General features: G+C 30.5%; 1 protein-coding gene across 10 annotated transcripts in view; it reads left to right on the forward strand.

The window, feature by feature from the left end:
• Positions 1-14126, forward strand: part of ATRNL1 (attractin like 1) — a 625874-nt gene that overhangs the window by 105225 nt on the left and 506523 nt on the right. For 9 of the 10 annotated variants that reach the window (XM_019660096.1, XM_019660104.1, XM_019660098.1 and 6 more), the window contains exons 11-15: positions 1617-1701; positions 2908-3116; positions 4125-4243; positions 7892-8024; positions 11936-12117. In XM_019660096.1, the coding sequence (XP_019515641.1) occupies positions 1617-1701; positions 2908-3116; positions 4125-4243; positions 7892-8024; positions 11936-12117 (728 nt within the window). Of the gene's footprint in view, positions 1-1616; positions 1702-2907; positions 3117-4124; positions 4244-7891; positions 8025-11935; positions 12118-14126 lie in introns of those variants that run through there. The other variant, XM_019660105.1, reaches the window with a different exon arrangement.

Here is a 14126-nt window from a genome sequence, read left to right on the forward strand (position 1 = left end):
TGTGTGTGTGTGTGTGTGTGTGTGTGTGTGTATATATATATATGTGTATATATATATATATATATTTTTTTTTTCTCCCCAACGGATGTACAGCATAGAGAACATAGTCAATGGTATTGTAACAGCTATAATATATACAATATCAGAGGGGTGCTAGACTTGGAGGGAGGTTATCACCTTGTGAGGGGTGTAAATGTCTAATCATTATGTTGTTTTGTACACCAGAAACTAATATAGAAAGTAATAAAATTAAAAAATCATTATGCTCTGTACTATAAACTTATACAATGCTATATGTCAATTATATCTCAGTAAAACTGGGGAAAAAAGAGAAAGTTAAAAAAAAAAGAATTTTGACAGTCAACATGTCTTGCCCAAGCACAAAATTTCCCATCAGTTTTGTTATGCCATTTGTACTCATTACAGGTCACACCTGCACAATACATTCCTGTGACTTATTTATTATATAACTGGGAGTTTGTACCTCTTAATCCCCTTCACTTATTTCACTCATCCTCCCATGCCTGGCAAACATCAGTTTGTTCTTTGTGTCTATGAGTCTGTTTCTGTTTTGTTTTGTTTGTTCATTTGTTTTGATGTTTTTATTTCACATATAAGTAAAAGCATTTGGTATTTATCTTTGATTTATTTCATTTAGCATGATATCCTCTAGGTCCATTGGTGTTGTCACAAATGACAAGATTTTATTTTTTATGGCTTAGTAATATTCCAGTCTGTCTTTGTGTGTGTGTGTGTGTGTGTGTGTGTGTGTGTGTGTGTGTGTGTCTGTGTGTCTGTGTATGTTTAAGTGTTTAACCCATTTTGCGTTACTTTTTGTATATGATGTTAGAAAGTAGTCCAATTTCATTCTTGTGTACATAGCTCTCCAGTTTTCCTAACACCGTTTATTGTGTATTCTTGCCTTCCTTGTCATACATTAATGGACCATATAGGTGTGGGTTTATTTCTGGGCTCTTCATTCTGTCCCATTGATCTGTGCGCCTGTCTTTGTGCCAGTCCACACTGTTTTGATCACTACAGCTTTGTAGTATAATTTGGTATCAGGGAGTGTGGTACTTCCAGCTTTGGTCATCGTTTGTAAGATGGCTTTGGCTATTCAGTCTCTTCTTGTTCCACACTTATATTTTATTTTGATGATTCTGTTTTTAGACCTTTCTTCACTGAATATTATATATTCCCTTTAATTTTGTATGCATCTACGTCAAGTTTGATTTAGTGATTTAACTTTCTAATAGCTTTGCCTAATACTGACATTCATGTATTTTGCTATGTGAACCTATGTGAACATATATTATTTAATTAATATATGTCATTGACACTGTTTTCCAGTATAAAATACACTTAATTTATTTTCTTTCATTTCCTTTATTTTTATACACTTAAATTTATTTGTGGGAATTTTAGGCAGAAGTTGTTTTTATTTAAGGAATGATGCTAGTTGAATAGCAGTACTGAACTGTAGGTCATGAAAAATTAATGAAAGGCTTCCAGTTGTTCAACATTGCATGTTTAATTTGGCCTATGGGTATTTTATAGTATTCGTCTTAATTTATTCTTTTATTTCATTTTCCATTTTACTGTTTTCTTTGTTCCAGCTTGTGATGAATGGAAAATATTACCAAAACCAAATCTTCATAGAGATGTCAACAGATTTGGCCACTCTGCAGTTGTCATTAATGGGTAAAAGAAATACACTTATCAGTTTTACTATCTGCATATTCTGCTAAAAACTATTGCTCGTACTTAATGGCATTGGATTTTATGTACCCCTACTCTACTGTAGAATACCTTTTGGTTCCTTAATCATAGCCTTCATTTTATTTTGTTTAAATATATCTAAGGGGTAGAGGAGTAGTCAAAGGAAAGGTGCTGACATAAAACCTCAGCTACTTTTAAAAAAGTCATCCTGCCTACTTACTTTTTCCAGAGATCAAACTGAAGTGGTAGAAAGGCTAGCCCCATATTTATATCAAGGTGAACAAGGAAAGTGAGAAGAATTAGATTTCATTTTAATTCTGTCAATAACTAAATGGAAGATTTTTGACAAGTCTCTTAGAACCCCTCTGTACTTTAATATCCTTAAATCCATTGGGAGTTTGGACTGTGTGATCATTACGTTGCCTCCCACCTTTAAGTTAATACGATTTTTCTATTTCTATAGCAAAAATTTGGTAATGTGGACTCAGGTGACAGTAAAAATATGCTCTCATTAGCTTAAAATGTGAACATGTTTACAAGTTCATTTTATTCTGATTATGTAAAAAATCTCCAATATGATAGTAAAAGCAGATAGAAGTTAAGTACAGTGAAGCTGTGTAGATGATATCAATTGGCTTTCAGAAGTGTGCTAAATGAAATTCAGAGTGTAAACATATAACCCCTAAGCTTCTCTGTTGAAAAATTGTGTTTGATTGATTTTTCTTTTACTTAAATAGTAAAGGGTATTATTGAAATATTTTCTGATCTTTTCTATTTATTATATTAATAAGTACACTGTTTTGAGGCATGCCAATTTTTTTTTTGGCACTGGTAGTATTAATAAATTCAGTAATTGACTGGGCTTTTCTTTTCAAATTGAAATTTTGAAAATCTTTCTGATCATTATACTCTTTTAAATTTTACAGGCGGATAATAAAATACTATAAGGAGAACTTTGTATCTAATTTTTAATTCTATGTCTGTATTCAAAAATTATAATTTTAGATAGCAATTCTAAAGTATATCTTATAATCCATGTATAGCTATTATCTAGTTCTAAAAAAATTAGTTTCCTACCTTGATAAAATAATGTAAAATTTATATTTAAATTTATTTTTAAAACTAATACATTTGACAGAGACTTCTTTTAATATTGTTTCTTAAGATTCTTGTATTGTTTCTTACTAGGTCCATGTATATATTTGGAGGATTTTCTAGTGTTCTCCTTAATGATATCCTTGTGTACAAGCCTCCGAATTGCAAGGCTTTCAGAGATGAAGAACTTTGTAAAAATGCTGGTCCAGGAATCAAATGTATTTGGAATAAAAATTACTGTGAATCTTGGGAATCTGGGAATACGAATAATATTCTTAGAGCAAAGTGCCCTCGTAAAACAGGTAAAAGTTTTGTTTTCTTTTCCGTCTATCTGGCACAAAACTCTTCTTGACCAGAAGTAGAAATGTGTTCTGCTTGTGAGAATTACCTTAGTAGCTTTCAGAAATTAAAAATTCATAATCCTCTAATTAGGTTTCTAGTGTTTGAACTAGGCAGCAATTAATAATTTAATATCCTTATTAGCTATTTTTAAAATCAGTATGTAACAGTACATGTCAATATTTTGTATGTAACATGGTCATGCATATGGGTTGTTTTCCTATATAAGTAAAAAATGCTTTTAAGTAATCTTTTCTAGGAAATAATGTGTGATTCAAAGAAATAAAATGAAGTGATTTATTCTGCTTTGGTAGTTTTTTTTCTTCCTGAATTATTGCCAAGTCAGACCACGAAGTTAAAATTTTTTCTATAATTTTGATGACTAATGTTCTGTTTAATATTTCCTAGAAAATATTGAATGAGTAAATCAAGGTTATGAAAAATTACTAGTAAATATTTATTTATGAACAAACGAGCAGGATAAAAATTGTTCAGTTTTCTGTAAATCGGTGGGCATTTGTACATGGTCAGTGCTGCAATTAACAAATATATTTTCAAGTTTTGCTAATCGAAATAACTCAAATGTTTCTAAATAGCTTTATGAAGAATGATAAACAATAAGTATTTGTTATAATGTTTTCTTTTAGATGTATAGTAATGTACTAAGTATAGTATATTTTGTTCACTAAATTACCTGTGAAGTTTTTCCTGCCTCCAAGTACACGTTTTAAATGGCTGTAGCATCCTGTTAGTCAGTAATTAAAATAAGGGTAGGAGGTATCTAAATTCTGTAGACAACTAAACGACAAAGTTGGCTTCATATTGAAGAACTTATTTTGATATTAATGGTCATATTTATAGTTTAAAAATGCCTTAGTGATTCTTAAGCAGATGTTAAAAATCTGTGAATCAAGAAGTGTGACATTTTCTTTTTCATCCTGATGTGTTTCTATCCTGTATTTGTATTACAGCTGCCGCTGATGACAGATGTTACAGATATGCAGATTGTGCCAGCTGTACTGCCAATACAAATGGGTGCCAATGGTGTGATGACAAGAAATGCATTTCAGCAAATAGCAACTGCAGTATGGTTAGTACTTATGGGTAAATGGTGATGTAGTTAACATTGTTGCTTTATAATCATCATCATTTATTAACACTGTAAAAAATAGCACTTAACACATCCAGACATTTAGAAAATATGTAGGGAATCACTCATTTCTTGGTATGTTGTTAATTCATCCTGTAGATTGTTAGTCAAATTTGTCAGTGTAGAATCCATTTTGAATCCAGTAACTTTTACTCCTTTTCATTTTGAGACTGGGAAAAGTCTTATAAAACTGATTTCTAAATAAGCATATAACTATAAACACTGTCTTCTGTGCTGATGGAAATAGGATCATATTTATTGAAATCATAAGTATTGAAATCATTTCCAGGGGACTCTTGTCAGACATGCATTAATAGTGGTATGGTCTAGTGTTTTGTTTATGTACTTGGTGTGTTACTTTAACCTGAGGTATCGGCAATGGTAGTTTTCCTTTTTATCTGTCTTGAGATCAGTGGTTCTCAACCAGAGGCATAGTGTACCTCAAGGGACATTTGGCATTGTGTGCAGACATTTTTGGTTGTGATGCCTATGAGGCTGCTACTGGAATCTAGCAGGTAGAGGCCGGGGATACTGCTAAACATCCTGCAGTGTGTGAACAGCCCTCTCACAAGAAACAATTATCTGCCTCAAAATGTCAATACTGGTGAGGTTGAGAAACCCTACTGTAGGTAGACTATGGGGAAAATTGTAAAATTAATATTTATTGTAGATGAAAATGGATTAAGAGCAGTAAAAATTAACCTTTTAAGTGGGTAGTAAAAAAAAAATCCCGTTTTTTTTTTAGAAGATGTCAATGCATTGAAAGAAAAATTTAAAAGTATTAAAAATGTATTTAATCTGATTCAATTTTCATTTTTGGGGCTATAGCTTAAGTAACTAATGTACATACAGATTTTCAACTACTAAATATAGCATACATTAATTTTTCTGAATTTTTTTAAATCAGAAGTACCTATTGTTTTTCAAGATGGTAGGCAGAGAGGTAAAAGGTAAAGAAAAGGGAGTTTGAAAACTAAGTAAAAAACTTTCATTGTGTCATCTAAAACTTTTCTCTAGTAACCAATCATATTTCAAAATACTAAGTTTTATGATTCCATTTTAAAATAATATTCAAAACTTGAAATGGAAAAAAAAATTCAGTTATTGACTCATCAGATTGAACCATTTTACTTTCATATTATGTTGGTATATACTTTCCAGTTATGTAAGTTGCTTTAGTAATAATATATACTTCAATTTTATTTGTTTTAATGTTCATATGATATGACTCTTCTTTGAAAATTTGAATTGCTTTTTTATACTTGCATTAATATTCATCTAATGAGAGTTGAAGTGAGTAATGTGGAAATAGGAGTGAGGGAAGTAAAATGAAGCATGGGAATAAGGGACTAAAATGGAGAATGTTATTAGACAAAAATTGAAAGCAGATTTTATTTAAAGCTTTATCGGATAACCCTGAGTTAATTTGTGTTTAGACATTTACACTAAGTGAAAATACACATATCTAAAAAATTGTTATATAAATTGCTATCAAGTACTCATAAAATGGTTTTTATTTTGCTTTATATTTCATTTTTGATAATGATGTGTTAAAAAGGAAAGCAGTGGGTGAGATAGTATAAGTGAGCAGATGGTACTCACTTGTAATTTAGACTTTGATGTAATGTGTCTTTTAGACAGCTTTATCACAGTGTCTGGTAATTAAGCTAAGCCAAATGCTAATGGGTACAGAAAGGTCTATGAGAGTTTAGTGTAAATGATGTCCACTGATATCCTATTTCATTATTTAGTCATATTTACTGTAAGTTGCATATTTTGTGCTCTGATAGCTCAAATAACCTGCTTCTCACAGATTTTCATTTTAAATTTACATCTAAATATGTTAGAGTGAAGATCAGTAGAGTAGTGGTTAGTCTTCATAGTCTGTTTACTACTGTACATCTGGTTCATTAGGCCAAAAAATGCCAGCCATGTTTCAGAATAACAGCCAGCTTTCTTCCATAATTAATTAAATTGGCCCTGTGTGTAACTGAAATATAGTTTCATCAGTATGAATAGATAACTATACTGTTCTTAATGAATAGCCGTATAGCTATTTGGATGATGACTTTAATGATACCATTGTTATTCTAAGGGCTGCCGTTAAACTGTTATTCTTTCTCTCACTCTAAGATGTTGTTTAGCCATTCTCTTGTTTTTATAGGTTATTCTCTTTTTCAGATGATTCAAGTACATTTATTTCTCTTCAGTTAGCTGGCAAATGTTTGGAACTGTACTCTAATGATCATATAGAATAATATTAACATTTATGTGTTGTATGAAAGGAAGCTATGAATCAGAAAAAATAACAATAAGAAAGTTAATATGTTTCTAATGAAAATGTGATGTTGAATAAGTCACAAAGCAATTTGAGATTTTAAAAAGTGTATATTTTGTGATTTTCTAGGTTTAATAAAGATAAACAGTATCTATGTACTTTTTATCTGTTACCTCGTATTGTAATTTGCTTTAAAGAAATGAACATTTATGGGATAGAGATGAAGGCGATGTATTTTATGTAGCAAGGTATAGTAGTTTATAAATAAATATTTGGTGAGTTACATTTAAAGTATAAGAAGATAAAAATTGCTTCAACTATTTTTATGTGTGGGATAGTTATCACTAAATTTTAGCTGTTAACTTTATTGAGTGAAAAGAAATATTCAGCTCGCTTTATGAGAAAGCCTGAGGTAAGCATTTTTATAATACGTATAGAGGATAAAAAGGTTGAGGTGAGGCCCAATGTGCAGCATTAATTCCTTATGGATTTTTTTCAAAGAAGAGTCACAGGAAGAATTGAACCAAAAATGTTAGTGTCTGATATTCACAAGGTATATTTCATTGTAGATATTGATAATATTATGTGAAATATGTGAAATATCTGAACCTTGTAGTGAACTACTACCAGAGTCCCTATATTGCCTATTTTTTTTCCTTTTTGACCTTTAACCTCTTGAGTGCTGGAATTAGTTTTGAACTGTGATTATATCAGGTTGTTGGATTGATCAGACTGTAACTTTGGCAGGCTGTTTACAGCCTGGATAAAGGTAATGGAACAAGTACATACAGAAGAAATATCAGTTAACCCAAACCATTATTTAGTGTCTATGGAAGTAAAATTAGTCTGAGTTATTGAGAAAATAATTTATCATTTTAGATTGTATTAGATTTTGATAAAGCACCTCTTTAATTTTTATTACTTATTATTTCTACTTCATTCCCAGAAAACTTGCATGATAGTTTTATTATCACTAGAATTATTTCATTGATAATCAAGAGAAATGACTTGGTGCATTAGCTTTTTTTATTGAATTGGAAGCCTGTTACAAAATTCAGTAGAAAAGGTTTTCATTCGATGGTTTCTGTTTCAAATCATGTAATTAACTCATTTTTTTCTGATAAGAACACATTCTAATTCCAAGAACTGTAGTTTAACGAAATGGAGAGAGATTCCGATTCAGTACAACTGAATTTGGGGTTAGAAATCTGTATTTTAAAATTCACCAGTGATTTATATATATGCTGAAGTTTAAGAATCATTGCTGTACAAAGGTGAAAAATAACATGTTTTATCTTTTAACTTTCTAGTCTGTGAAGAACTACACCAAATGTCATGTGAGAAATGAGCAGATTTGTAACAAACTTACCAGCTGTAAAAGCTGTTCACTAAACTTGAATTGCCAGTGGGATCAGAGACAACAAGAATGCCAGGCTTTACCAGGTAACAATTTCAATTTGGTAAATTAGTTTTATAGTCCACAGATGCATACAATTATAAGAGCAAGCGTTTAGTAAGAACATTTCATTTTATAAAATTAAATCAATAGCAAATAAACAATAATGTTGAAGTTATAATAGCATTGTTTCTACAAGAGAACTTGGTGTTTGCTTCCAATTCTTTTAAGATGTCCAAGGTTTCTTGTATTATACTATTGACTTGATCAGAATCCTTTTCAATTTTACAAAAGTATATCTTAACTTAGTAAATAATTAGCATTCAGACTGATAGCTAGATTTAACAAATGATAACGTTTTGACATATTTGATTAGTTTTTTAAATGTCCTTTATTTTTTAAATTCCAGGAACTATGTTTTACTGACTGCTATTTTATCATAAATTGTAACCTTTGTAATAAATATATAGTTTGATGATCTAAGTTGTGCAAATGAGAGCAAAGCTTGTTTTAAAAAGCAATTTCAATTTATGTTTTACAGTTCACACTGTTCTTAGTAGACAGTAACTACACTTCTTTTTAAATATAAAAGAGAAAATCAGAAAATTGAAAAGTAATACATATTTAACCAGTTCTATCTCCTTGTTATACAGATAAACTGAGACACACGCTGGTTAAATGACTTCTTCAGAGTTGCATGGCTTTGAATGGGAGCTGTAGCTTTTAACTGGGTGTTCTGCCTGTCTTCAGTTTTTTTGCCTTTTTTTATCCACACTTTTTTTTTTGTCAGAGAAAAATTTCTTAGCCTATGTATTTCTAAAAAGTATTGGAAAATTTCACCACAGCCTTTATGTTTTTCTTATAAGTTTAATTTAATTAAATAAAATTAGATTGACTTTAATAAAAGTACCATTAAGGTTTAAAACATTCAAATTTTGAATTTTGTTTATATATTGACCTTTAAAGCTTTTAAATAGTGATGTATGCATGTGTGTTCACTTTGAGTAAATTAAAAGTATATTAATGCAGTAGGCTAAGAGCATTAATAATGAGGTGACAAATAACTTGAAAGTATTATTGATTTCTAAGTTGTTAAACTCTAAAGTCCACACATAAAGCAGTGAAAATACAAAGTCTCTTAAAAAAGACAGTAAATTCTGGATCAAAGTACGATTTGACTGAAGGAGCATACAAAGGAAGACTTCTTCAATAAGAAGGGGATTTAGTAAGTAGTGGAAGTTTTGAAAAATAATAGTAAAGTTATATTTAGTAGCACCTACCTGCTCATTGTCAAGGAAAAAAAAATGTGGTTTGGTAAAAGGGTCCCACTTGACCAGGCTATTATTGTGGAGATAATAAATACAATACAGTACAATACAATATAATATCTTATGCACTAACTTCCCTTGTTCTGTGTTTGTATTTATTAAGGCATCAACTAGGTATATTTATAGTTTGGTTTCCATGTAGCTTCTCTGGAGGAAGTGAATTCTCTAAATGGAGGGCCCTGTCTGTAGCAGTTACACTTTTCCATGGAAATTTGTGAATTTATTCACTAAACTCATTAAAAAAATTAGCTGCTACCCTTTTATCTCTAAAGCTGAGTTGATGCACAATACTACAAAAGCCTAAAACATCAAAATATTTGGTTCAGTGGTTTAATTTAGTTTGTTCTCAAGGGCCCATGCATTTGGTTTCATTTGTATGATTTGTCAACTGAGTATTTTTTTTGTGTGTGTGTGTGTGTGTTTTGCCTTTTATTATGGACATTTTCGAACATACACTAAGATAGAATCCTACAGTGGATCCCCCCCATGTACCCGTCACCCCACTTCAATAAGCATCAGTATTTTGGCAGCTTTGTTTCATCTACTCCCCACCCATGCTCTTAAGGTGGATTATTTTAAGGGCAAATCCCAATTGTATCATTGCACTCATAATGCTTGAGTAGGTACCTAAAACAGAAAAGGAGTTTATTTTTAGCCTAGCCACAGTTGTTATATATTCTATAACATTGAAATAATTTCTTATTCTCAACTGAGTATTTTTGTTCTCATAAATAAAGAAAAAGAGAATGGCCAAAATTTAAAAATCTAAATCCTTCCTTGATCCAGTAATGTAAGAAAAAGCCGAAATTTAATAAAAATTTTGTACTGTTTCCTTAAAGTGATTTGACTCTTCAGATTCTAGAAGACGAGGAAGATTGCTATATGTGTAGCCTGAAAATGAAAACAAAGGTGTTTCAAACAATCTTATTAAATGACAATTACAGTTGATTGAGGGATTACTATATTCCAGGCATGGTGTGTTATCCATGGTATCCAATTTAATCCTTATTAAAGGAAAGGAGTCTCCTGTTCATGTGGGTCCTTGAGGGCAAAACTAATAACACTAATATTATTTGCTTTTTTAATTTTCCTTTTGTTGTGGGTTCACTGTGGAGTTTTCCAAAGGCTGCGTGATGTATGATTTTAATAGATTGTATGTAGAAGCAGATATGAGAATACAGTTGTCTTATATTAAACTAACATTAAAGAGATTTGCAAAAGTGTAAAGCAAGGCCACACTTTTCACCATTTTGCTTTTTGTTTTGGAGATTATAATTGAAAAAAAATACCCTATTTATTTTCAGTTGTAATGTTTCCCCCCAACATTTTATTATGAAAAATTTCAAACATACAGAAAAACAGAAAGACTATTAGAGAGGACACCCAATAACCCACCCCGTAGATTCTACTGTGAACATTATGCTCTGCTTTACCTGTGATCTTTCTGTCTATCCATTCACTCATCAGTCTATCCTAACGTTTTGATGCAAGAGACCTAATTTGAACTGGTAACTGCTGTCTCTCAGGGAAAGAATTTGATGATGCGTGTCCTTTGGGCCTGAATATAACATAAAGGGGCAAGACATCCTAGAAGCTGAAAGAGTGTTTTTGTAATGAATTTTTCAATTATAATTTTAAAAGAATAAATAAATACATCTTTAAATGCTCAGTTTTAATTTTTATGTGGTCAAAACCAATAGATATAAAAATGCATGAAGAAAAGATCTGTGGGGTCCTCAATAATTTTTAAGAGTTAAAGGAGTCTTGGAGCGAAATGTTTGAGAATGACTGCTTTAGAACAATTCCATAAAGGCGACACCAATGCATCTAAGGCCAAAAAGGCAGGAGGCCCAGATAAGTTTAGTATGATATGGAAACTAAAATGTAGCCAGCTTTATGGATCAGTGTTAATGGAACACTGCATTAATAATTAGTGCACACCAGAGCATAACTTTATAATGTATTTATAGATCTGTGTTTTTGAAATAGGTGCTGTTTTAAGTTCGATTTGAACTCTAAGAATAAATCACTATTACTGCATAGTGTGTTTACACTTTAGAAAAACCTGAATAGCTGTGTAAAAATAAACATTAGAAAGCAAAGATTATAGCTTCTTATCTAAACATGAATGAAATGAGAATTCTCTCCCCACAGTTATAATTAAAGAATCAAAGAACCCATCATATATCAGAATAATACACCTGGACTATGGAAATTAGATTTGGAGGACAAGTAGCTACACTTGTAGTAATAACTTTAAAATTGCTTTCATTATATGCTGGTTACTTTTCTATCAGGGTGATCTTGTATTATGTAAATTGAACCTTGGGATGTAAATATAGTACTGATTTTAATTGTTGAGGTAGCATGTGCCAATACACTAGATTTACAGATTTATAGAGCCAAAGCTTATCTTATATATAAGAATTAAAGAAAAAATTAAGTCCTTATGTTCCCATTCCCTACGGAACTAATAGATAAATTTTTAGTATATTATATTGATATATTTAAATATTTTATTGTTAAAATTATTTAAATAAACACAGAAGTTATATTTAGAATTCTGAAATAAATGAAAAATACATGTGCTTTTTGGTAATCTAAGAATAAAATATAATTTTTTTGACTAGCTCATCTTTGTGGAGAAGGATGGAATCATATTGGGGATGCTTGTCTTAGAATCAATTCCAGTAGAGAAAGCTATGACAATGCAAAGCTTTATTGCTACAATCTTAGTGGAAATCTTGCTTCATTAACAACCTCAAAAGAAGTAGAATTTGTTCTGGATGAAATACAGAAGTATACACAACAGGTAACAACTATACATATTTATATTATGGAAATATGCTGATAATCCTATAATTATTGGCAATGATTCATTCTTTTTGTTTTTTAATGCATTGTTTTTGCTAAATCTTGGAAGTAAAAGTAGAACTGATTTAGAAAGCGAACTGGCAGAGGACACGTTCTGTATAGGTATTCAGTAATAAGGTTTTCTAAATTACTCATCTCATATTTTGTACTGTAAACCGCTGCATTATCTTACCAAGAACTCATCTCATATGAATGAAACTAAAAACACTTAAAAAACATGGCATTAATTTAACAATTTGTTTTGAAGTGTACATACTTTGTAACTTGAAAAATCCCTCATAATGAAAATACTGGACTAACACATTGGCTATATTTGTATAGATGTATATTTCTTTGAGAGTGTGTGTGTGTGTGTGTGTGTGTGTGTGTGTGTGTACGTATTGTGAGTTAAGTTTTTTAATTATGCTATTTTTCTAAGAATAGATTTGCAGGAAATAATATAGTAACAGTAGGACTAAAACCAATTTTTAAAATATTTGGAATATATTGAAACATATAATACAGCACTTGGAAACAGTTTCAGTTTTCTAGGGAGTTGTTTTATGGAAAATATTTCCATAAAGAATGGAATATTTAATTGAAAATGGTATCATGATATCATTTTGTAAGAAATTTCCAAAAGGAATTTATTCCTTTTCTATTGTTGGGATATTAAATATAGTCAACTCTTAAGAATACATTAAAGAGGGGATTTAGAAATAATTTACTAAATCTAGTTTGGAAATACCTTATTTAGTCCATATACTTAACTTGAAATGCCTTGAGGACATTTTTTTTAATTGAGGTCTAATTGACATATTAGTTTCAGGTGTACAGCATAATGATTTCAAATTTTTATATATATTGTGAAATGATCACCACAGTAAGTAGTTAACATTTGTCACTATACATAGTTACAAAAAAAGTTGTTTTATTGTGATGATGAGTTTTAAGATCTTTCTTAGCAACTTTCAAAAATACAATACAGAATTATTAACTATCATCACCATGCTATACATTACATCCCCATGACTTAACTTATTTATTTTATAACGGGATGTTTGTACATTTTGATCTTCCACACTCATTTTGCCCACCCTCCATCCCCTGCCATGGGCAACCACCAGCCTGTTAGTTCTCTGGATTTATGAACTTGTTTTTTTTTTCTTTTTTTAAGATTCCACATATAAGTGAGATAACATTTATCTTTCCTTGTCTGACTTATTTCACTTTGAAATCATTTACTAAATCTAGTTAGTTTGAGAGCTACCAGCCTTATGGCTGAAGGATAAGATGTATGTGGTGTCATGTAGGAGAGACTTGTTGATTCTTTTAGTAGTTTAAAATATGTGACAAGGTATATTAGTAAAGTTTTATTTTTAGTCACATGGAGCATACAACGTAAGATCTGTTTATATTCTTGTGATCCCAGGAGATTTATTGCCTTAATTACAAAATTTCATGACAATTTCCAATGAACATTTGAAAATTAGTTCTACTAAATTGTATCACTTACAAAGATCTTACTATTGGTAAATCTACATTCTTTGAGTTATATATATAAAATGATATTTGGCATTAGGGATCTATTTCTTTCCTTGTTTATAAAATATTATTTTTATTTCTTATACTATATGCTATTTTAGAAGCTGCATATTTCAGGATTACTTGTATTACTTGCTTGTTTTTTTCTTGTTTATTATTATAAATCTTAAAGATTGAACTAACAATTATTTTGGATCTGTGATGTACTTAGATTTGATAATTTGTGAACTAGCATGTCCTGCAAACGAAGAATATTTTGTTTCTTTAGAAAGCTGAGCTTTAGCAAATTTTCAAAGTGGAAAGTTGGGCAAGGTGACATTCCATTAAGCATATCTTTATATAAAATGAATTATATCCTGAGTCATTCCAGTTGTGTAAACTTAAGATAGCCTTTCCTTGGCTAATAAAGATCAACAAATTCAT

Source organism: Hipposideros armiger, unplaced genomic scaffold (genome assembly GCF_001890085.2).
Source record: "Hipposideros armiger isolate ML-2016 unplaced genomic scaffold, ASM189008v1 scaffold_311, whole genome shotgun sequence".
Taxonomy (NCBI): domain Eukaryota; kingdom Metazoa; phylum Chordata; class Mammalia; order Chiroptera; family Hipposideridae; genus Hipposideros; species Hipposideros armiger.